The 22238-nt window shown below is 47.3% G+C and overlaps 1 protein-coding gene across 1 annotated transcript; it reads left to right on the top strand.

Annotated features, from left to right (window-relative positions):
* Positions 1-9270: 9270 nt before the first annotated feature.
* Positions 9271-10959, top strand: LOC136525305 (protein PUTATIVE RECOMBINATION INITIATION DEFECT 1-like). The gene is made up of 3 exons (XM_066518309.1): positions 9271-9526; positions 9692-10361; positions 10523-10959. Exons 2-3 carry the CDS (start codon positions 9804-9806, stop codon positions 10835-10837), a joined length of 873 nt encoding a protein of 290 aa, XP_066374406.1. The 5' UTR covers positions 9271-9526; positions 9692-9803; the 3' UTR covers positions 10838-10959.
* The last annotated feature ends 11279 nt before the right edge of the window (positions 10960-22238 follow it).

Below are 22238 nucleotides of genomic sequence, written 5' to 3'. Positions count from 1 at the left end.
TGAAAAATCTTGTTTTTACCTTCGTGGGCCTTGCGCCTCGTTTTCGGCCCAGCCGCACCGGCGGCCCGGCCTGCCTTCGCGCCGCGCCTTGCTCCCGCAGCCGCTTCGCCGGCCCAGGCCCACGCCGCGCCTGCTGCTCGCCCGCACTCGCGCGCCCGTCGCTGCGCCACGCCGCGACCGCGGCAGAGAAATTCCGCCGCGTGGCGACCACACGCCGGAGTCGCCCGCCGCGTGGCAGCCGCGGCCTGACACCGCGCCCACGCGCCCGCCTTCACCTGCTGGTGCCCGCGCGCTCGCTCACTCCCGCCCGCGTTTCCTCTCCTCCCCTCCAGAGCCGAGAGCTCGAGCTCTGCCGCTCGCCGCGCCCGCAGCTCCGCCGGCGTCGAGCTCCCGCACCACCGCGCCATTCCCCGATTGCTCGCGCCCACAACTCCGCCTCGCCTTCCCTCGACTCACGCTCGCGCTTGCGCCGCCTTCCGAGCCCAGGGTGAGCTTCCCCGCGCCTCGCCACCGACGGCCATGGCGCCGCCGTGCTCGGCCGCCGTGGGACTCCCCCTTCCTCCCCTTCTCCACCCTGCTTAGCTGCCTGCTCGCATTCGCCAATGCCTCGCGAACCTCCTGCGCTCGCTTGCTTGCGCTGCCGTGGCCGGAGATGGCCGCTGGCCGAGCCGCGCCGCCGCGCCAGCGCGCGCGCCGGCGGGGCACTCTGCCTCAGCCGGCCAGGCCGAGCCAGGCCGTGGGCTGACGCCCTGTTGGGCCGTCTCCCCTCCCTCGCGCTCGGGCCGCGCAGGTCGGTTGTGGCCGTGGGCTAGTTCGTTTCCACGGGCTGGCCCAGTAACGTTTAATTGATTTGATTTCCCTTTATTCTTTATTATTTGAAATCTAAAATGGTTTGAAAAATGTTTAGGTGATCAAACTTGCTCCAAATTTGTTGAAACAAACTTTTCTAGGTTCCTTATCATCAGATCTACTGGGAAAAATTTGTGCATGTCATTTTTGAAATACTCTTCTGTAGGGTTTTATTTAATCATGGATATTGCTGATAACTTGAAAAATGTGTAGGAAAATCTATAGTCTTCAGAAAAATATGATTCCAAGTTTGTTAATCTTATTATGTCATGTACTTCCTAGGAAAAATATGTTTCATGCATGTGCTGTGGGAAAATTTTGAGGTGTAGTTCAAGTACTTTTAATGGCTGAGTTTTGTTATTTTTGCTAGAGAACAAATTTTATATAAAACATGCATGTGATAATTTTTGTACAGTCATTATATCCTATGAAGAACCTAGGAAAAATATTAATTCTGTTGTTTGACACTTTTCATAGTACAAAGCAATTTCATGCTCATTTTTATGCTATAGCTTGTCATTTTTGTGTAGGATAGTTTGCTTATCCAAATGCCATGAATTTTTTATGGTAGTTTGTTTAGGATAGTATTATGCTACTGTAATTTTCTCAGATTTTTAGGAGCATCAGAAATATATGTTGCTATTCAAACCTATTATTAATTAGGGTTTAAGCAAGTGTTGCTTTAAGTGTGATTAAGAAATTAGTAAAGCTTTGGTGTATCTTTGAAGCATTTCATAAGATATGTTGACTTAACATATTAGTAGTAGAAGAGAATGCAGTAGATGACATGTGCTTGTAGTATAGTTTCTTGGATGATGTTGACTACCTTGCATTTAAACATATCCATTGCATTCATCTCCTTCGATGCACCGTTTGCATAATCACTTACGCGCATTGCATCATACAGGATCGCAAACCGAGAACCTAGTCGTCATACCCGAGGAGCCCGAGGAGCAGCTCGAGGTGCAGCAGCAGGAAGTGCCAGAAGCCGACGAGGAGGACGTTGAGGAACTTCCGGAGTGCCCCGATCACCGTCCGAGCTCCTTCGAGAGAGGCAAGCCCCGGAGCATTTTTCTCCCGGTTTGCAATTATTTAATTAAATGCTTTACTTTAATTGATGCATTACGTTCAGGAGTTGTTTGCAACCGTTGCTGCATTATACCTTGCTTACCTTTGTTATACTATATCCTTGTTACCCTGGTATCCGCAGTCGAGTCAATGCTTAGCTGGCTTAGACCGGTAGAAGTCAGGTGATTTCCTGTCACCTGCGAGCTATAGGTGGTTACCTGGATCTGCTTGGATGACTATGAAGTCATGGTATAACTAAGTGTTAAATGAAGTTGAGACCGGACGGAGACTTGCAGAGTTTTGGACTGTAGTGTTTTCCGTCTGTGTCGATTAAGGACCGACCGTTGTTGGGCCTCAAGTCATGTTGAACGCATGCCTTACATTTAACTGGCCGGATAAAGTATCTTCCGACCGCGAAGCTGGGAGATTTTTCGGGCCGAGTAGATTGCCCGCAACGCACTATGCCGAAGCAGGTGTGGTAGGACACGGGGGCGGGATGATAAGCCCAAAGTGCAGTCGGTCGGCCCCCGGATACATGTGATTCCCGGCAAACTCGAGATTCCTGGAAAGTTGACTCGGTGATCAATATCTCACTTTAGCGGGTGAGTGAGGTTTGTGTAAGGAATAAATCACCAGCTGGTTAGGAATCGATTCGAATCGACATCGCTCCCGAATAGTGAGCACTTGACTTGAGTTACTTCATCGTAGTAAATGTTTATGGAACACTTGGACAGTTATAATGAATATGACAGTATGGAAGTTGTTTAATGATCATTGGTTATCATTATCTGCTTAATCACATGTTTACTCTAGTATAGGTGCAAATTTAGTTGACAGGTTAATAATAATTAACTTGGCAATAATGCTTTTAGAAAGGTTCTTGAAATACTAAAAATGCTTCTTTTTGCAAATGAGTCAGCTACCCTACTATAAAGCTCTTCATAATCCTTGGTGTCATTTATTTTTGGTTATGTCGGGTAAGTCTAGCTGAGTACCTTCTCGTACTCAGGGTTTTATTCCCACTTGTTGCAGATGGGCAGATGTATTACGGCTACTGTATCAACTGCCTTTATCCTGCGATGGGTGATGCTTAGGACCATGGGCATGGTCATTCCTTACGTCTCATCTGATGCTTTTGTTGGAGATGATCATTCGCTGGCACTATATTTAAACTCCGCGTGAGTGTGTGGTTTGAACAAATGACTTCCGCTACTTTTATTCGAACTGGTTTGTAATAACTATGTTTAAACTCTGATGTACCTGTGATGCGAACTTTTATGTAAGTTGTGATGGTGACCGCTAAACTTATTACGATCATGGCTGGGACACGAGTTGGTTTGAAATCCTTCATGATTTCACGGACTACCGGGTTATACGGGCTTAAGGTTGTTCAATCGTCTGCTCTGGTGGATGATTTTCTTACTTAATTTCGTATAATTGGTCGGTTCTGTCACAGGTACCTCGACAGTGGCGCCACCCACCACATGACCGGCCGTCACGAGCTCTTCTCCGACCTCGACACCAGCGTTCGCGGATCGGTGAGGTTCGGTGACGCTCAAGGGTGGAGATCCAAGGAGTTGGCTTGATTGTGTTCGAAGGCAAGACCGGCGAGCACCGCATACTGCACGTCGTCTACTACATCCCGGCGCTGCGCAACTCCATCATGAGTCTCGGCTGGCTGGATGAAGGCGGGTCCAAGGTGGAGATCGACGAGGGGGTACACCGGATTTGGGATCGGCGCGGGCGGCTTCTCATAAAGGTCTGCCGCGGCCCAAGCCGCCTCTACGTCCTTCACCTTGAGGCGGCTCGACCACTCTGCCTCGCCGCGCGTAAGGACGATGAAGCCTGGCGTTGGCATGAGCAGTTTGGTCACCTTCACTTCGAGGCTCTGCACAAGCTCGGCAAGGAGGCCATGGTGCACGGGATGCCGGTGATCAACCACGTCGAGCAGCTCTGCGACACCTGCATCACGACGAAGCAGAGGAGGCGCCCCTTCCCTCGCCAAGCCATGTACCGCGCGCAGGAGCAGCTCGAGCTAGTTCACGGTGACCTGTGTGGACCTTCACGGTGACCTACGTGGACCCATGATGCCAGTGACTCTAGGCGAGCGGCGCTACTTCTACTGGTGGACGACGCGTCCCACTTCATGTCGGTCGTCCTGCTACCATCCAAGGATGCTACCACGGACACTATCAAGCAAGTACAGGGCTACAGGCTGCGGAGGAAAAGGAGAGAGCGGGCCACAAGCTCTGGGTGTTGCGCACCGACAACGGCGGGGAGTTCACCGTCGCCGAGTTTGCTGCCTACTGCGCCGACGAGGGCATTCAATGCCACTACTCGTCCCCCTACTCGCCACAACAGAACGGCGTCATTGAGCAGCAGCAACAACAACAAAGTCTTTAAGTCCCAAACAAGTTGGGGTAGGATAGAGTTGAAACCCAACAGAAGCAATCAAGGTTCAGGCACGTGAATAGCTGTTTTCCAAGCACTCATATCTAAGGCTAAGTCTTTAGGTATATTTCATCCTTTCAAGTCTCCTTTTATTGCCTCTACCTAAGTCAACTTTGGTCTTCCTCTGCCTCTCTTCACGTTACTATCCTGGCTTAGGATTTCATTACGCACCGGTGCCTCTGGAGGTCTCCGTTGGACATGTTCAAACCATCTCAACCGGTGTTGTACAACATTTTCTTCAATTGGTGCTACCCCTAATCTATCACGTATATTATCGTTCCGAACTCGATCCCTTCTTGTATAATCGCAAATCCAACGCAACATACGCATTTCCACGACACTTATCTGTTGAACATGTCGTCTTTTTGTAGGCCAACATTCTGCACCATACAACATAGCAGGTCTAATCGTCGTCCTATAAAACTTGTCTTTTAACTTCTGTGGTACCCTTTTGTCACATAGGACACCAGATGCTTCACACTACTTCATCCACCCTGCTTTGATTCTATGGCTAACATCTTCATCAATATCCCCGTCTCTCTGTAGCATTGATTCTAAATATCGAAATGTATCATTCCTAGGCACTACTTGACCTTTCAAATTAATATCTTCCTTCTCCCGAGTAGTAGTGCCGAAGTCACATCTCATATACTCAGTTTTAGTTCTACTGAGTCTAAAACCTTTGGACTCCAAAGTCTCCCGCCATAACTCCAGTTTCTGATTTACTCATGTCCGGCTTTCATCAACGAGCACTACATCGTCCGCGAAAAGTATATACCAAGGGATGTCCCTTTGTATGTCCCTTGTGACCCCATCCATCACTAAGGCAAACAGATAAGGGCTCAAAGCTGGCCCTTGATGTAGTCCTATCCTAATCGAGTAGTCATTCGTGTCTTCATCACTTGTTCGAACACTAGTCACAACATTGTTGTACATGTCCTTAATGAGCCCGACGTACTTCGTTGGGACTTTATGTTTATCCAAAGCCCACCACATAACATTCCTTGGTATTTTATCATAAGCCTTCTCCAAGTCAATAAAAACCATGTGTGCGTCCTTTTTCTCCCTATACCGCTCCATAACTTGTCTTATTAAGAAAATGACTTCCATGGTTGACCTTCTGGGCATGAAACCAAATTGGTTCATAGAGACCTGCGTTATTGCTCTCAAGCGATGCTTGATAACTCTCTCACATAGCTTCATAGTATGGCTCATCAACTTAATTCCCCGGTAATTAGTACAACTTTGAATATCTCCTTTATTCTTGTAGATCGGTACCGATATACTTCTCCACTCGTCAGGCATCTTGTTCGATCAAAAAATATGGTTGAACAGTATGGTTAACCATACTATAGCTATGTCCCCGAGGCATCTCCACACCTCGATTGGGATACCATCCGGTCCTATTGTCTTACCTCTTTTCATCCTTTTCAACGCCTCTCTGATCTAAGATTTTTGGATTCTCCGCACAAAGCGCCTATTGACGTCATCAAAAGAGTCATCCAACTTAAAGGTTGTGTCCGTATTCTCACCATTGAACAATTTGTTAAAATACTCTTGCCATCGATGTCGGATCTCATCCTCCTTCACTAAGAGATGCTCCATTTCATCCTTAATGCAATTAACTTGGTTGAAGTCCCTTGTCTTTCTCTCACGAACCCTAGTCATTCTATAAATGTCCTTCTCTTCTTCCTTCGTACTTAAATGTTGGTAAAGATCCTCGTACGCTCTACCCTTTACCACACTTACAGCTCACTTTGTAGTCTTCTTTGCCACCTTGTACTTCTCTATGTTGTCCACACTTCTGTCATGGTACAAGCGTCTATAGCATTTTTTTCTTGTCCTTAATAGCCCTGTGGACTTCCTCGTTCTACCACCAAGTATCTTTAGCCTCGCCTCCACTTCCTTTGGTTACTCCACACACCTCTGAGGTCACCGGAATCAAACCGTGGTTGCCATGGCCTGGTTGTTGCTGAAGCAGAGAGGGATGCCGACCAAGTATTTGGGGGAGGCGGTGATGACAGCAGTTCATCGGCTCAATCGCTCGCCAACTCGAAGCTTGCAGGGTAAGACCCCCTACGAGGCCTGGCATGGGCGCACGCCGGCGGTCAGCCACTTGAAGACATTGTTCAGCTGCCTTGCCTACACCAAGGAGCTGAACCAGCTGGGGAAGCTCGACGATCACAACACGGTCATCGGGTATCCAGAGGGAGCGAAAGCCTACAACATCCTCGACCCGGTGACTCAGCGCGTGAAGGTGGCCTATGGCGTCGTCTTCGACGAAGGCCATGGCTGGAATTGGTCCAAGCAAGAACTTGGTGGCTCGGCATCGGCAGCAAGTGAGTTCACCGTTGAGTATTGGTGGCCTGGAGGAGTGGGGGGAGCACAGAGTGCATCTCCGGTGGCAGCTGGACCTTCATCACCAGTGTCGCCTACAACACCACCTGCGCCGCGCTCGCCGTCACCATATCTGGGGGAGCCCGGAGGAGGAGGGGTCTGATCACAGTGCGATAGTGTAAAGGCTCGTCGTCGTAGTAGGTGTCCAGACAGTCCTCGTCGTCCTCTAGTGGCGTGGCGTGCTCGACTTGGGGTTGATTGCCGTGTGCCAATGTTGTTGGTGAGGCAGGCGAAGCAGCTGCTGGACACGACACGCAAGTGGTGCTGTGGCCGGTTGTGGTGCTGGAGTAGCCACTGCTGCCGGTGTGCCTCCGACACAGCGTCTCTTCGCCGAGCCTGCCAACTATGCTGAGACACAAGGTGATCCAGCATGGCGGGTGGCAATGGAGCAGGACATCAAGTCCGTCGAGCAGAACCGTACCTGGGAGCTGGTGCCACTACCCGATGGTCATCACCCTGAAATGGGTGTTCAAGCTCAAGAAGGACGAGCTGGGCGCGGTGATCAAGCACAAGGCGCGACTTGTGGCGCGTGGCTTCGTCTACCAAGAAGGGATCGACTATGACAACGCGTTCGCTCCGGTGCGCACATGGAATCAGTTCGAGTCCTCGCGCCGGCGGCTCAAGAAGGCTAACGCATCCACCACAACGGTGTGAAATCCGCCTTCCTCAACGACGACCTCAAGAAGGAGGTGTACGTGCAGCAGCCACCCGTCTTTGCCGTCGCCGGAGAAGAAGGCAAGGTCTACCACCTCCGCAAGGCTCTCTACGGTCTGCGGCAGGCCCCGCGTCCCTGGAATGCGAAGTTGGACGCCACGCTCAAGGAGATGGGATTCCATCAGAGCGTGCACAAGGCGGCGATGTACCGGCGGGGCAGTGGGCGCTCTGTCCTGCTCGTCAACGTCTACGTCGATGACCTCATCATCACCGGCGTGGAGGAACGAGAAGTGGAGGCGTTTAAGACGCAGATGAAGGTGTTCGACATGAGCGACCTCGGCCTCCTCTGTTTCTACCTCGGCGTCGAGGTGCGTCGAGATGCCAATGGCATCACCCTCCGCCAGACGCACTACGTCAAGCGCATTCTCGAGCTCGGCAGCATGACTGGTTGCAATCCAGCCTACACTCCAATGGAGGAACGGTTGAGGCTCAGTCGGCACAACACGGTGGAGGAGGTCGATCCCACGCACTACCGACGGCTCATCGGCAGTCTGTGCTACTTGGTGCACACTCGGCCGGACTTGGCATTCGCCGTCGGGTTCGTGAGCTGGTTCATGGAGCGGCCCACGGTGGAGTATCAGCAGGCTGTCAAGCGCATCCTTCGTTATGTGGCGGGCACCCTTGACTACGGTCTACACTACATCAGGGCTCCCGGCACAGCGCGCTTCGTCGGCTACTGTGATAGCGACCTCGCCGACGACATCGACACAAGCAAGAGCACGAGCGGAACCATGTTCTTCCTCGGCGATTGCTTGGTCAGCTGGCAATCCCTCAAGTAGAAGGTGGTGTCCCTTTCAAGTTGTGAAGCCGAGTACATCACCACCACAATGCAACAACCCAAGCTCTGTGGCTGTCAAGGCTGCTGGGAGAGCTTCTCGGCAGGCATGTCGAGGTGGTTGAGCTGAAGGTGGACAGCAAGTCTGCTCTAGCTCTGGCCAAGAATCCAGTCTTCCATGAGAGAAGCAAGCACATCAGGATCAAATATCACTTCATCCGAAGCTGTCTCTCCAAGTCACATTGCAACTACGGATCAGCTGGCTGATATCCTCACCAAGTCGCTGGGCAAAGCCAAGTTTCAAGAGATGAGGGAGAGGATTGGGCTAAAGCAGATCACCTTCAAGGCTGAGCACAAGGCTTAGGGGGAGAAATGAGAGTTAAGCCGAGTGCTACTCTCTATGTATCTAGTTATCTACTTTAGCTATTTACTATTCATTGTATTGCTGTTTTCAGCTGATGCCTTAGCATCTAAGTAGCATCTACTTTATGCACTAGAATATGCTGTAGTGGTTGAACTCTTTCTTGTAAACCAAGTGTGCTTTTGCTATATAATGCAATAAGCGGCCTATGGCCAAGCTGCCCTATGGCAGATCAAAATTCCCCACTTGTGTGTGTTACCTGGCCAACACTAACAGGCGCGCATGTAATCACAGAACATTAGAGTGGTGTGTGTAGTGTGTGGGGGTGTTTCAGTGTTTGTGGTTGTCACTTCGTGTTGTCCCATTTTTCTTCTTAATATAATGATACACAGCTCTCCTGCGTGTTCGAGAAAAAGAAAAGAAATTCCAGTGCAGTACAGGTAGTGTTTTAAATATTGCCTTTGTTTGGATTACTTGGTAGGGATCCCACATCATTAACGCCTAGTTGTCTGTTTAGGCCAGTGCAGCTTTCCAAAAAGAATGCATCGCTAGCTAGTATTTCAATTTCAATTTGTATCATTACTGGTTAGATTTATAATTTTTTTGATTCAGAATTACTTTTGTTTGCAGTTATTGGAATTTATCACTTCGGGTATTGACTATACATCTAGTAGCCAAGAACACAAGATAGTAGTTGGGATACTATGCCTTGTTTTGCATCATTCATCAAGCGAATTTCTTATTGAGCCTGCAAAAGCCATAATCTTGAACAGTTCTTTGGTTTCTTTAACGGATGTCATAGTAAACAAAGCTTGTGTTGAAGGCCCATCATTATTTCAACACAATCAGGAGACAACCTTTGGAGAATTCCTGATTCTTGTACTTCTATTGGTGTTCTTCTCTCTAAGAAGGTATGAAGCTGTTGCTTGCATGCTTCATTTTATTTGCTGAGGTCTGAACTAATTGTGGTCTGCATTTTCACTTTCCAGTTTCCATAACACTCCATAGGCACTAATTGTAGCCTGCATTTTCAGTTTGCATATTCTAGAGGCACTAATTGTATTCTTCGTTTTCAGTTTGCATACCATTCTAGAGGCAAGTATTGACTGGCAGGACTTCCTTCAGTATTCAGATGATGTCCAGTCCTTTTCTGTTCTCGGCCTTCCATGCCATGATTTATGCCGTCTCATGCACTTCGGTTCACCTTCTATTAAACTTATTGCTTCACAATGCCTGTTGGAGTTGCTCACGCGAATTTCAGATCAAAGGTCATGTATTAACGCTGAGTTAAGATGCTCTATGGGATATTTGAAGTCCATTATTGCAGTGACAGAGGGTTTGGTGTTCAGTGAAGACAGTAAAGTTGCTGGAAATTGCAGTGCCTGTCTCTCTGTGATTTTAGGATGGGAGAAATTTGGAAGCCAAGAGAAGGTGGCAGTTAGAGAATCTAAATGGTTGAGGCTAATAATGGAGGAATTTGTTGTGGCCTTGACTGCTCCTGGTTTGACGTCCAAATCTTTCACCAGTCAGCAGAAGTTTGCTGCGAATATAGCTGTTTCGTTGCTCAGGCTGAGCCAAGTGCCAGATTGGCTGACATCGTTGTTTGATGGGCATCTGATATCTGGCATCGTGGCTAATCTTTGTGCTAGGAATGTTACTGCAGAAATCGTCAATCTCTTCAGTGAGCTCATGTCTCGGAAGTATCTCAATCAAGAGCACATTGTTGATCTACATAACTTGTTCCAGGTTTGTGCAAGTCTCTTTGTAGACCTACAAGAACATGGCATTGTACAGCTGTACTTGTACAAATAGTTTTACAGGATCAAGTTCATGTGTTAGCTCACCTTTTGAATTCCCCTGCCGTGGTGTATCTGATTTTGTTTAGTATCCATACATATCATGTGCAGGTGTGCAGAAGACAAGTCTACGAGGGAAGCTCCAAAGCACCATTGCCAGAGCAAAGGGTTGAAAAAGTCGTGAGAAGTACCAATGACGTGCTCGCATCGCTCTTTGCCCTGATGCTGAACCAGGGCTCAGACTCTGGCACGGTTCAAGCGGAGCAGCAGAGACTACTGCGTGCGATTGACCTGTTCTTCCAGGAGTCTAGCAGGAGAGAACAGCAATGTGTTACAGCTCCTTCGCCACCACAGCGCCAAGACACAACAATATGCCTGGGGATTCTGGACCAAGACAGGGCAGCCGGGCCCGTCGCCCAAGCGTGAACACATCCGGCCCAGAATGGATCCGGATCCGGCCCGAGTGAGCTTCCTGTTAATCATTCCTCCGAACTATCCTACTCGATCTTGTACTTTGATGCAAATTCCTGTCTACAGTACGTATTGCTTACACCTCGAGGCTCAAAACATGATATACTCCGTAGGAGAAAAACTGTACAGTTAGAACAGGGCGCGCACAACCTGCATTCCAAACAAAAAAAAATGTGAACAGTCTCCTGAACTGATTGGAAGAAATGACAACTCGGTGCAGGTACAGCACGAAAAGGCACGCCACTCGCCAGGGCTACTCGTAGCTTGCATGCTTAGCGCCGAGTCGTCACGTCACGAGCTGCGACGTGCAGTGCGACCCTGCTTGCCATACGACGTCCCAAACAAGCCCTGAGCGCTGCCCGCCGGCCATGCTCTTGTGTCCGCCTCTTCCCTCGTCGCGTCGCGTGGTAACGCACGCGACCAAGCCTCGCCAGTCCTGCTGTCACCCAGGTCACCGCTGCGGCGGATGGTGACGATGCCTGACCAAGCCGTGGCAGTAGCTGGGGGCTGCCCCGCGCTTCGATCGAGCCGAGCCGCGCCCCGCCAGGCTGTGACATCGCCGCGACGCCTACTAGCTCCCTAGCTGCTGCCCTCCTGTTGCCCTCGTCCCAGTCGTCGCCTCGTCCCAATAGACTCGCCGTCCGGTCAAATCCATGGAAGCGCGCAGCGTCGACTCGTGTCGATGCCATTCGCTAGAGAAACCATTGCTCGTCGTTTCACACGCACACGCACACGGCCACGCCACCAGTTGAACACCAGCAACCTGTGCACACCATTGTCGTCTGAGCTCGCAAGCACCCACCGTCCTCGCACTGAACACCTCCTTAGCACGCCTTCGGCCTTCACCTCGAAGTCCAGAAGCTTAGACGTAGGGATCAGGCCGTTCTCGATGCTTCCTCAACATCACCAGGTCTGGTTCCCCATCTGTAGCGTCCCGCGCACTTGCCTGCCGGATTCGTAGTTGCTCGGCTCGACGGGCACCATGACGACAACACATTCCCCAGCCAGATGAGCACATCCACATGCACTCCTGTCGCCCACATGGCCGCATCCACATCCACATGCAACGATCGTGGATTATAAGAACGGTTAGTTTAGTTTGGTGTAAGAAAAAGATATTATTATAGCTTATAATTCACGAACGTGCTGATGAACTGTTGAAACAAGGGTGCTGGTGGCCCTGCCCTTGTCAACTTGTCACCGCCGACAGCCTCTCGGTCCACCTGCCATCATCTCGACATGGATCCCTCGCCGCCGTGATGTCGAGTCACCAGTGCTTTGTGTCACCAAACCGTCACATCGCCGCTGCTGCATCCCGCCGTCCGTGACCCTGCCCTGCTCGACGTCGTCGTCGTGTTGGCGCCGTCCCGCAGCGTCGTGGAGGTTCAGCGGGCGTCCTCCAGTACTTGTGCTTGTTTTTTTTTTTTAGGAAATACTTGTGCTTGTTTGGCTGGCTAAAAGTACCGATCGATTTGATGAAAAAAAACTATTTATTAATTGATAAGTCATAACTTATATAGCTTATAAGCCAAATACAATCTGACGCCACATATTTCGCTTCGACGGGCGCACAATGACGACATTCACCGGGCAGATGGGCCCGGGGTTGTCAGAGCTCACTTACTGTTGGTACGCCATCCGATCCCCTCTCCCCGCGCACTCACTGTTGGTTATGTTTATGAGACTGTTTGTGGGGTGTTCCTGATTTTTTGCAATTGCACTAGCAAGTTGCTAAAGATGTCGTTCTCACTGTTTCATGGCGAGAACACACGACTTTGGATTTCACGTGCTGAGAATTACTTTGATACTGGTTGAATTTCCAGCGCGTTGCTGCGGAAATTTAAAGTTATAATTTAGATAACAGTTTGAAATTATAGTTAGGTAACATATTTGGAGATCAACAGAGAAAAGATGTGAATGAGATATTGAGATATTCCGTAGGATGTATAAAGTCAACAATTTAATTTGTGAATGATTGGTGACAAAATTCATCCTAATGGGCATATAGCTTCGAAGTCCAGGTGGCTATAGCGGAAAGCAAAAAAGATATTGTGGGTAACCGTCGTGTTAATCCATCTAAATCGAGTGTCGACCACTGGACTTCTCAATTTAAGCAAACCAACAACGAGGTCCACAAGAGCGCACATAGCAATTCCTCTTCAGGATCAGTTCGAGAGAGAGAATACATCACAACAATGCATAGATCACATTACAAATTCAAAGCATTAAAGTTTACAAGTCTTGTTCACACACTTAATTCATCACGCAGTCACACATTGCATTCTACATCGAAGTCTAGCGGAAGTCTTTCAATATAACATAGTTCACGATAACGGATACATGGGTATGCCAAGCCATGTATCTACGAAACACAAGACCCTTCACCACTCCTGATCCGGCGATGGGTCGGGAGCATAGAAGTATCCATGCACAGGGACTACGGTACCTGCAAAACTTAAGATCACATAGGGTGAGTACTCAAGTATACTCCGCATGACTTACCTAATATAATAAACAAGGATGAGCCAGTTCGCTGGTCTGAAATGTTCAGACCAGCCGGCTGGTTCCCCACTCATTTTACTATTCATCAAACCAGCCAAACAGTGTTTTCTTTCGCAAAACCAGCCAGTTTTAGCCAAGATTCTGCCAGTCGAACGGGGCCGATTATGTATTTGGGTAGTAGCAAGGTATGCGTAACTTTGCATAAAAGCATTTGTGCTGTAAAGTAAAGGTGATCTATGACGTAGCAGTTATTAAGCATAGCATAGGTAATTAAGTTAAGCATTAACAAGCGGGAACTCGATCTTCCACGAGTTTTGATCTCCGAGCCTAACTCTAGTCCGTATCTAGAAGTAGAACTTATTGCTTTCAATGTTTCATACACTGCAGAGGGGGTACAAGTTGACCCAACTCGAAACAAGGGATATCGCCCATAAGACCCGTCGGTATAGAAGGGATATCTCGATGTCTCAACCTTTCCCTAACCTGGCCAAGATGTCCGACGAAAGGTTCGGATACGATGCCCGATCAATGTCCGAGACATTCCCGACGACGCCATCCCCCTTGCCAGTTTCATGGATAAAATGGTCGCAATCAGTTACTTGGCTTGTCACCCCCATTGGCAACAAGTGGTCTATATAGTTTTATGTTCGTACTCACTACCATGGATACAGGGTCCTTAACCATTAAGCAAGCTATGTCATCCAAGAATCCCCATCTTGCCATGACCATACCCCCTGCCGACCAATGTTCACACCATTCCCAAGTGGACCTAGTGTTGATCCCTTCCCAAGGTGGTGCTTAGTGGATTATCATCCTATCATCGCGCGAGTAATGAGAAACCCATCATTAGCTCGACTTCTAAGATCTAAGTATACTAAGCATGGTTGTCAAACAAGACATGTATGGTTGATTGGTGTGGCAATATATGGATAAGGCTTGACATAGGTAATTCCCTTCCTGGTTCACTAGTCATGTAGTAACATAGCAATGCAGTACATAAACATAGTTCATTATGCATTTGTAAAGCATAGGGATGCATAGGGCCTGCCTTGAGCATCGTTGCTAGGATCGACGACTTCTTCCTCTTGAGGCTCCTCCTCAATAGGTTCTTCAGGAATCGAGTCACCTATACATGCATGATGCTTGATGAGTGAACTGCGTAAAGTACATTCTCATGCTATGCAATGATTCTTAGTTGTTTATGCTTTAATGACACATGAGTGAGTGCGTAGTCAGACACTGGTTATCTGTTGACTGGTAACTATCGGGTAGTTTGGCTTGGATGTCGGATGGTCCGGTGGTTACTGGGGCTTAGTGGGATATTGGCTCTCTGGATCCATCGGACTCTCCAAACTAGGATCGGACCCTCCGGTATGAAGTATGTGCTCTTTGGGAATCTCTCTGTATAAAAGGTGATCCTATCAGAAGGTTCCGTCAACTGTGGCAGACCATCCGTCAGATCAGGTCTGTAGGTGGTGCGGGCTACTAAGGGTTCAAGCTCTATCGAATACTCCATGCGAGTGACGGATCATCCGTAGGAACTGGTTGCTCTCGGGTTTCTAGTCTATAATTCAGCAGACACTCTGGAATATTGACAAACACTCCGCTGTACCAAAACTATGATCTAGGTTCTCTAGACACTCTTCTATCTCGGCCTCTCGGGCATATAACTCATCGGACGGTCTGGTGTAGTGACGGACACTCTGGTGGGTTATAAACGTGTTTTGTGTAGGTGAGTAGTAAGACATTCATTACTGACGGACACTCCGCTGGTGATGTCGGACCCTCCGTCAATACTGATAGTGAACACCTCATAGTAACTCGAGATCCAAATCCTCACCTATAGTGTTTGCATGTATAAACCATCTTTAGGGTAGACTACTAGGGTTCTATAGAACATATCTAGCTGGTTAGTTCTAACTACATTGGGTGCAAACTAACTCTAGGCCACAAATCGATGTTTCCTAGGTTTTGGCTCCTAAAGACACAATCCTAGGTTTGGCTTGGTTAGATCCTTATAAGGGCTGCAAACACAAGGTACCAAGCTCTCTAAGAGGATGGAGTAGCTAGATCTCCACCTTGGTAACTCGAAATCTTCTTTTTGTCTCCTCCTATCTCCTTATGGCAAGGTGAGAGGGCTCCTTCCCCTTCTAACCCCTACCTCTTGTGGACGACGACCTCTAGGTGATATCCACGGCCATCTCTTGTTGCTTCTAAGCTTCAATCCCTTCTTTCTCCTCCTTTCCTCCTCTTCCTTGCTTGAGTATGAGAGAGAGTAGAGAGATGAACTAGAGAGAGAGTGGGAGTGTAAGAGTGAGTGAGTGAGCTGGTGGACTCTCTGTCTTGGTGTGTCCACGAGATGGACAACTGTGGTGAAGTGTAGGACCCAGTGATTCACAAAGTGACACCTCGATCCTATCGGACAATCGGTCGTGACGGTGGACTCTCCGGTGGTGTTGGGTTACTGACTGACAGCGTGCTAGCGAACTAGTGGATAGTCCGGTGGTGCTGACGGATCCTCCGTCAATTCAACAGTGAGCAATTTTATGCAGGATTTACTTTATAACTATTTGATTTCAAATGCAAAGATGCTCATGATGTTGATGCTCACAAGGGTGTCAGGACCAGGTCATGACAGATACCGTCTATCGTATAATACTTCTTAGGCCTCCTTTGGAACGGAGGATTTCCAAAGGAAATACTCAAGAACCAGCGATCCTTAGGAATAGATACTGTAGAGCCCTTTGGTTTGCAGGATTCATGCGCAGGAAAGGTGGTGACTTTGAACGTAGTATTCCACAGGAATTGAAACATTCACTCTAGCCTTATTTTTTTACTCTTGCTTGTGTAGGACCGAGGCAGCACTAGTGATTAGTACACCCCGGTACCCTTGGAACAAGTGCATTTAAAGTAATCGGTTTGGAAAGTGATCTGCCAGGCTATTAATTAAATAAATAAATGTGGATTATACGGTTCCTAATATTCCTATTCCTATGAACATCTATCTTCTACGGTATTCTTATAGCTTTAGGGCCTGTTTAGATCAAAGGATTTTTGTAGGAATATCAAAGTAAATGAAAACGCTGGAAAGGGAAACGAGTAGCGCGTTTGGAATGAAGAAAACAATCTTTCCTTTCCTTCGGAACACTGTGCCTCCTTCACGATTTCACACGAAAACAAAACTCTAGTCCTGCTTCCTTTGCGAAGTCCGAGGTGAGCACACCATTAAACACACGGATGGGGTGCATTAACATCAGAAAAGAGCCAGGTGACTAGTACTACTTTGTAGTTTGATTCTTTGTTTGTGCTTTTTCCTGCGTTTCGATTTCCCGCATTCCAAACACTCTTTCACATCAATTTTTATGTTTTTCTTTTCCTCTGTTTTGCTAGGATGCCTATATCACTTTCCTGTGTTTTTTCTCATTCCTCTGTTTTGCATTCCTTTATTCCAAACAGACCTTTAATCCTTTGTTTTACAAATGAATTCCTACAAAATTCCTATCCTTTTTCCATTCCTAAGCTTTTGCTATCCTACGTTCCAAAGGGGGACTTATCGCATTTAAATTTGGTCGTCACAAAGGTAATACTAAAGCACAACATAGTAGGTCCCTAATCCTATCTACCATCAGCCATTACCTCGCTGTCAATCAAATCACTGGCCTGGAGTTCATTAAAAAAAAGAAAAAAAGTACCAATGGCCAGATGGACTCCACTCCCTTCTGCCGTGAAAGACTTGAATGTGGATAAAAAAGGGGGAAAAAGTCTACCGGTGGACAGCATCCACCCGTCTCGAAATAATTTGATTGACGGGTGCTGGTTCGTTATGGGAGGAAAATACTATTTAGTTGGTTTTTAAGTTAGTTTAAACTGACTGGTATTGGTTTATTATGAGAAAAAATTATTGACTAACTAATTTAGGTCGACTCAGACCAAGCGAACAGGGTGGAAAACTACCAGGGCCCTTATCCTATCTCCGTCGTCTTCGCAAACCTTCTCGGCCGTTCGAAAAACTCTGTTGTTGCGGCTTCTCCCAGCGCAAGGGCGGCAGGGTCCCCTTCTCTCCCTTCCTACGTGACCCTTTTGACGGATTGGAGGACCGCACAGAAGCGGATCGGGCCGGCACCAAGGCAGGGTGGGCAGACACAGGCGCAAGGCAGTCGGCGCGGATGCGGAGCAGCCAATGGGAGCGATCGGCGCCGCCGAGGCGAAGAGCTAGGGCCAACACCGAGGAGGACCCGGCCGGTGCCGATGCGGATGCAGAGAGGAGCTGCGCGGAGGTGGAGTAGCGAGCGCGGAGAGGGCCACGGCAGCAGAGGTCTCTTCTCTACGTCGTTGGCGTCGTTGAGCACGATTGAGGTAAGGAAGGGAATAGGCAAGCTATTTAAACACGAAGGTAGCACGACGATTCAATGGTGTTCGGCTGCTCCACTTCTTATTTCAGCTTGTTTTGGCACACAACACTGTTCAACCATCCGAAACCGTTCAAAATATACTGTGCCGAATATTTCTTTTAGGCCAGTCTAAGTGGGGTTTCATCTCTTAGTTTTTAACATACTTATATTTTGGAAACAGTGAAGAGTTTCATTCCCATGAAACTCTCTCTACTTCATAAAATTTTTATTTTTTCTCTTCATTAAGACAATGTCATATCAGCATATTTAATGTCCATAAAATTTTATGAAATCTCTATTGGTGAGCCAGATAGGAGTTGGAGAGATGATGGCAGTGCGCTCGGAGCCAGAGGGTGATGATGTGGCCTCACAAAATCATAGAGAAATGTGTCTGTGAGGTTTTGTTTTGTAGGGTTTTGTTTTATAAGAGTTTAAGATATGTATTCTCTGGTCATACATTTTTGGGTCAAGGTTTTCGTATGCATGTCACGTTAGCACTGCTACCCGTTGGATTCAGTTTGTAGAGCGTCATCTTGAAACCATCGCATGGCCTGACTTTTGTGAGCTGCTTCACGAGCGCTTTGGGCACCTTTAGTCGTTTCTAAAATTCATATCATATCAAATATTTAGATACTAATAAGGAGCATTAAATATATATTAATTACAAAATTAACTACATAGATGAAGGCTAATTTACGAGACGAATTTTTTAAGCCTAATTAAGTCGTTATTAACATATGTTTACTATAGCACCACGTTGTCAAATCATGGACTAATTAGGCTTAAAAGATTCGTCTCGTAAATTACTCGCAAGTTGTGTAATTAGTTTCGTAATTAGTCTATATTTAATACTCTATACATATGTCTAAATATTTGATGTGACAGAAATTTTAAGAGTTCCTGTAGAAACCAGACAGGCCCTTGTTCGCAAGCTCTTTTACATGAAGCAAACATCTACTGCGGTAGATTACGTTGATCACTTTGTATAATTGTTTGACCGGTTAACAACATATGCATCCACAAAAATGGATGCCTCATCCCACTTATAATTTTTCGCAAATATGAAAACAGGCAGGATAAATGTAGAAAATAGAACGCCATAGGACAGCACGAAAATTATTCCATTCGTTGTCATCCCTAAATCGATTAAAATTAGAGGAGGGCAGGTCGTGAGGTGGGCGGTGCGGCCAGAGACGGAGACCAATGGTGTGAAGTCGGCGCCATTTCAAGGAAGAAGATAGGAGGTTCTAGCCGTCTTTTTTTTTCTGAGACCCTATTGGGATTCACCGGCTAAAGTTAGTTAGTTAAATTTAGCTGTGGTGGATCAAAATAGGCAACCTAAAGTATCAGCTAAAGGCCTCCTAGCTAATGTGAACCTATTAGCTCATTAGCTGTTCCCACTCAGCTAAAATAGGCTAAAAGTGATCAGTTACCACAATGCCCTCATCTTTCCCCCCTTCACCGCATCTGCGCTCGTGCCTGTCTTTTCCGCACGTGACCTTGACCTCTGCCTTCTTCACGCTCGCCCGCCGTGGCTACTCTAGCTCTAGCCGTAAGCTCCGGTCTCCACGTCGGCCGCGCCCCGCGAGCTCTGCCTCACCGCGCGCCTCCTCCATCGTCGCGCAGGATCCTCCATCACGCCGCGCGAGATCCACCCTGCTGCCATGGCCACTCCCGCCTGCCAACCCCATTGTGGTCGCGACCTCCCCCCTTAACATCCTAGATGTTAAAAGGCAATTAAAATTTTGATCATGAGCATCATGAAGCATAATCATCAAGTATCATCAGCATGTTCGTTTCGGCTGGATTGGCTTATAAGCCATGACTGAAAGTACTGCTGGTTGGTTTGGTGTGAGAGAAAAATACTGTTCGTTGGCTGATAAGCCAAGACTTATAAGCCGAATACGAGCTGCCGAACAGGCTTTATGTCATTTATGCATTTGATGTTTCAAGTATAGCACGTGTATGTTGCATATATGATGTTTCATATGTTGCATGAAATGTTGACAACATTAATGATTAAGGCTCTTTATGAATTTATAGAGTAATATTTGCTTAAACAATTAAAATTTTGTTAATATAAATTTTATTGTTCAAAGTAAGCTCTATAATGTGGGATCAGAAGTTAGTGATGTTTCTAAGTCTGTCATGTTGAAATGGGATGCCAAAGATTGAATTTAATGTTGTTTTTCCCTCGGCATTTGCTAAGTCATGGAAATCAGGGCTAAGTTCAATTTTGGGAGAATTAATAAATCAATTTTCATAAATAAAAATTGCCCAACCTTTGCTTCATTGATTGATATAATGTTTAATCTTTATTATTAAGTAATTGGTTGATGTGTATGATAGATGGATGTCCACTAATACAATCCCAAAGTTTGCTAATCAAAACCGTTTCTGAAAACCTAGAACTGAATTCAGTTTTCAGTTGCAATATTCATGTGTTCAAAACTCTTGGTCTCTCGATTTGTTGATCTTTTGGTGCTGTGCCCTTAATGAAAGTTGGTGATCTCTTGTAGAGGAACAACTTTTATTACGGGACATCATCAAGTTTCTGCATGGATTTGGGAGATCGAGAGGGAGAAAGTGGTGTTATCAGTCGCTACAGTACCCGCCCGGAAGCAGCTGCCACCGAGCTCCTTGCCGCCGCCGCCGCCGACCGTTTTCGCCGCTCTCCGCGCGCATGACGCGCAACTGTTTTCGTGGCAAGCGCAAGCAGGAACTGGCAAGCCGTGGACGCCTCGCCTCGCCGTTTTAGCCCGAGCTGACACCGCCTCCCTCTCCTTTCCTCTCTCAGCGCCGCCGCCAGGCCGCCCTGCTCAACGGCGAAATTCATCGTCGCCGTTGCGCCTTAGTCCAATAGCTCGCGTTCACAGCTCCGCCAAACCCTTGCGCTCCTCTCTAACCAACTCGCTTGAGCTCTTGCCGTCGCAATCACCCTCGCCACCGGTTGCCGCCGTGGCCGGTCCGCCTTGGCCGCCGAGGCTAGCTCGCCGTGGCCCGCTCGCCTCGCTGCAGCTCCCTCCCTCCCAATTCTTGTTTTGGCTTTGCTGTGATGTCGTGATGCTCACCGGCCTCGCCGTTTTGTTAGGCACGTGCTGGAGCCACCGGAACGGCGACCTCACCGTCGTTTCACACCGCTGCAGCCTCCCCTGCTCCACGTTCGCTTCAACCGCCAAGCCCTACCAGTCATGGTGAGCTCCGCCATGTCCTCCCGAACCTTAAGTCAGCTAGCCGGCCATCGGAGCGCCGCGTTCGCCGCCGCGCCGCCATGGCCGGAGGTGAGCCTGCTGCGAACCCTAGCTCGTCCAACCACCACCCTAGATCGGTTCGCAAGGTCACCACGAGCGCGTAGGTGCCACTCCTATCGCCGAAGACCTCACCGGCGGCAAGTTTCGCGGCATACCCGCCGGCGTACCCGCGCTCAAGGCGGGCAGGGCCAGAGTTGACCCCTAGACCCGCGGTCAGTGAGAGGGGGTAGGTCGGGGGTGGGTAAGAAAAGTTTCTGCTGATTTATTCTTTTTCAGAAAATGATTAAATGTGCTGATTTTGTTTAGTTCATAACTAATTGTAGGAGCACAATAAAAATATAAAACTTTTTGTGTAGCCTTGTCATGATGTGCTCTATCATAGAAAAATATTAGTTGGCCGTGATAAGTAATTTTGTTATGCTTAAAAATTCCATCTTTTAATTATAAAATGTTCCTTGTATGATTTTTATAAATAAAAATATTAATCCTGTGATGCTGAAATTTTTTGTGTAAATTTGATGTGTTAATATCTACCTTCACAAAAGTTTGGTACTGTTTTGATAATTCTAAATCGGTTAATTAATTTAAGTGTGTTTAAATGCCTTTTCTTTAATTAATAAATGTTAAAAATAAATTAGGAAAATACTTAAATAACTTTGGTGTGTTTTATACTTTGATTGTGGGTCTTGGAACACCCAAACCCCTGTTGTTCCTTGGTATCTTAATTTCTTTCTTGATATGCTTATAATCAACTTGTTTTTATAATAATTAAAATGGCTTAATAAAATAGTTAGTTTTATGAGATCCTTGTTATGATCATAAGTTAAGATAAATGTTAATCAGTTGCTGGTCCATTCTAAGTTTAAAATCCTTTCATGATAACTAATTAAACTTGTTAGTTAAATAAATGAAAATGCTTTTATAATACAACCCTAGTTCTTTGGTGAAGGAAAGTTGTACTCAACTTTCTTAACTTTGTTTAACTTCTGTTATACACTTGAATGTCTCTCATCATGCATCATGTCATGCATTCCATCTTGTTAAGCAAGCATCATTTATTACGTGTAGTGCATACGAGAGTGAGAAGGCTCATGTTGATTAAGTTTTGGAGGAAGTCCATCTACGCGTGGTGTTGGTGCCTAGTCTAGCTCCTTTGGTCCACCATGGAATCTAACCTTCTCTGCAACGCAGGCAAGCCCTAGAGCATAAACC

This window comes from Miscanthus floridulus, chromosome 19 (assembly GCF_019320115.1).
Source record: "Miscanthus floridulus cultivar M001 chromosome 19, ASM1932011v1, whole genome shotgun sequence".
Classification (NCBI taxonomy): Eukaryota; Viridiplantae; Streptophyta; class Magnoliopsida; order Poales; family Poaceae; genus Miscanthus; species Miscanthus floridulus.
The sequence above is the reverse complement of the archived record's forward strand: the minus strand, read 5'-3'. Positions and strand labels throughout refer to the sequence as shown.

What these genes read in the sequence shown, in the direction of transcription:
- LOC136525305 (XM_066518309.1), top strand. Translation starts at nt 9,804, where the DNA reads ATGCACTTCGGTTCACCTTCTATTAAACTTATTGCTTCACAATGCCTG. An exon ending in ATCTACATAACTTGTTCCAG is followed by an intron (nt 10,362 to 10,522) that starts GTTTGTGCAAGT and finishes TATCATGTGCAG; the next exon opens with GTGTGCAGAAGACAAGTCTA.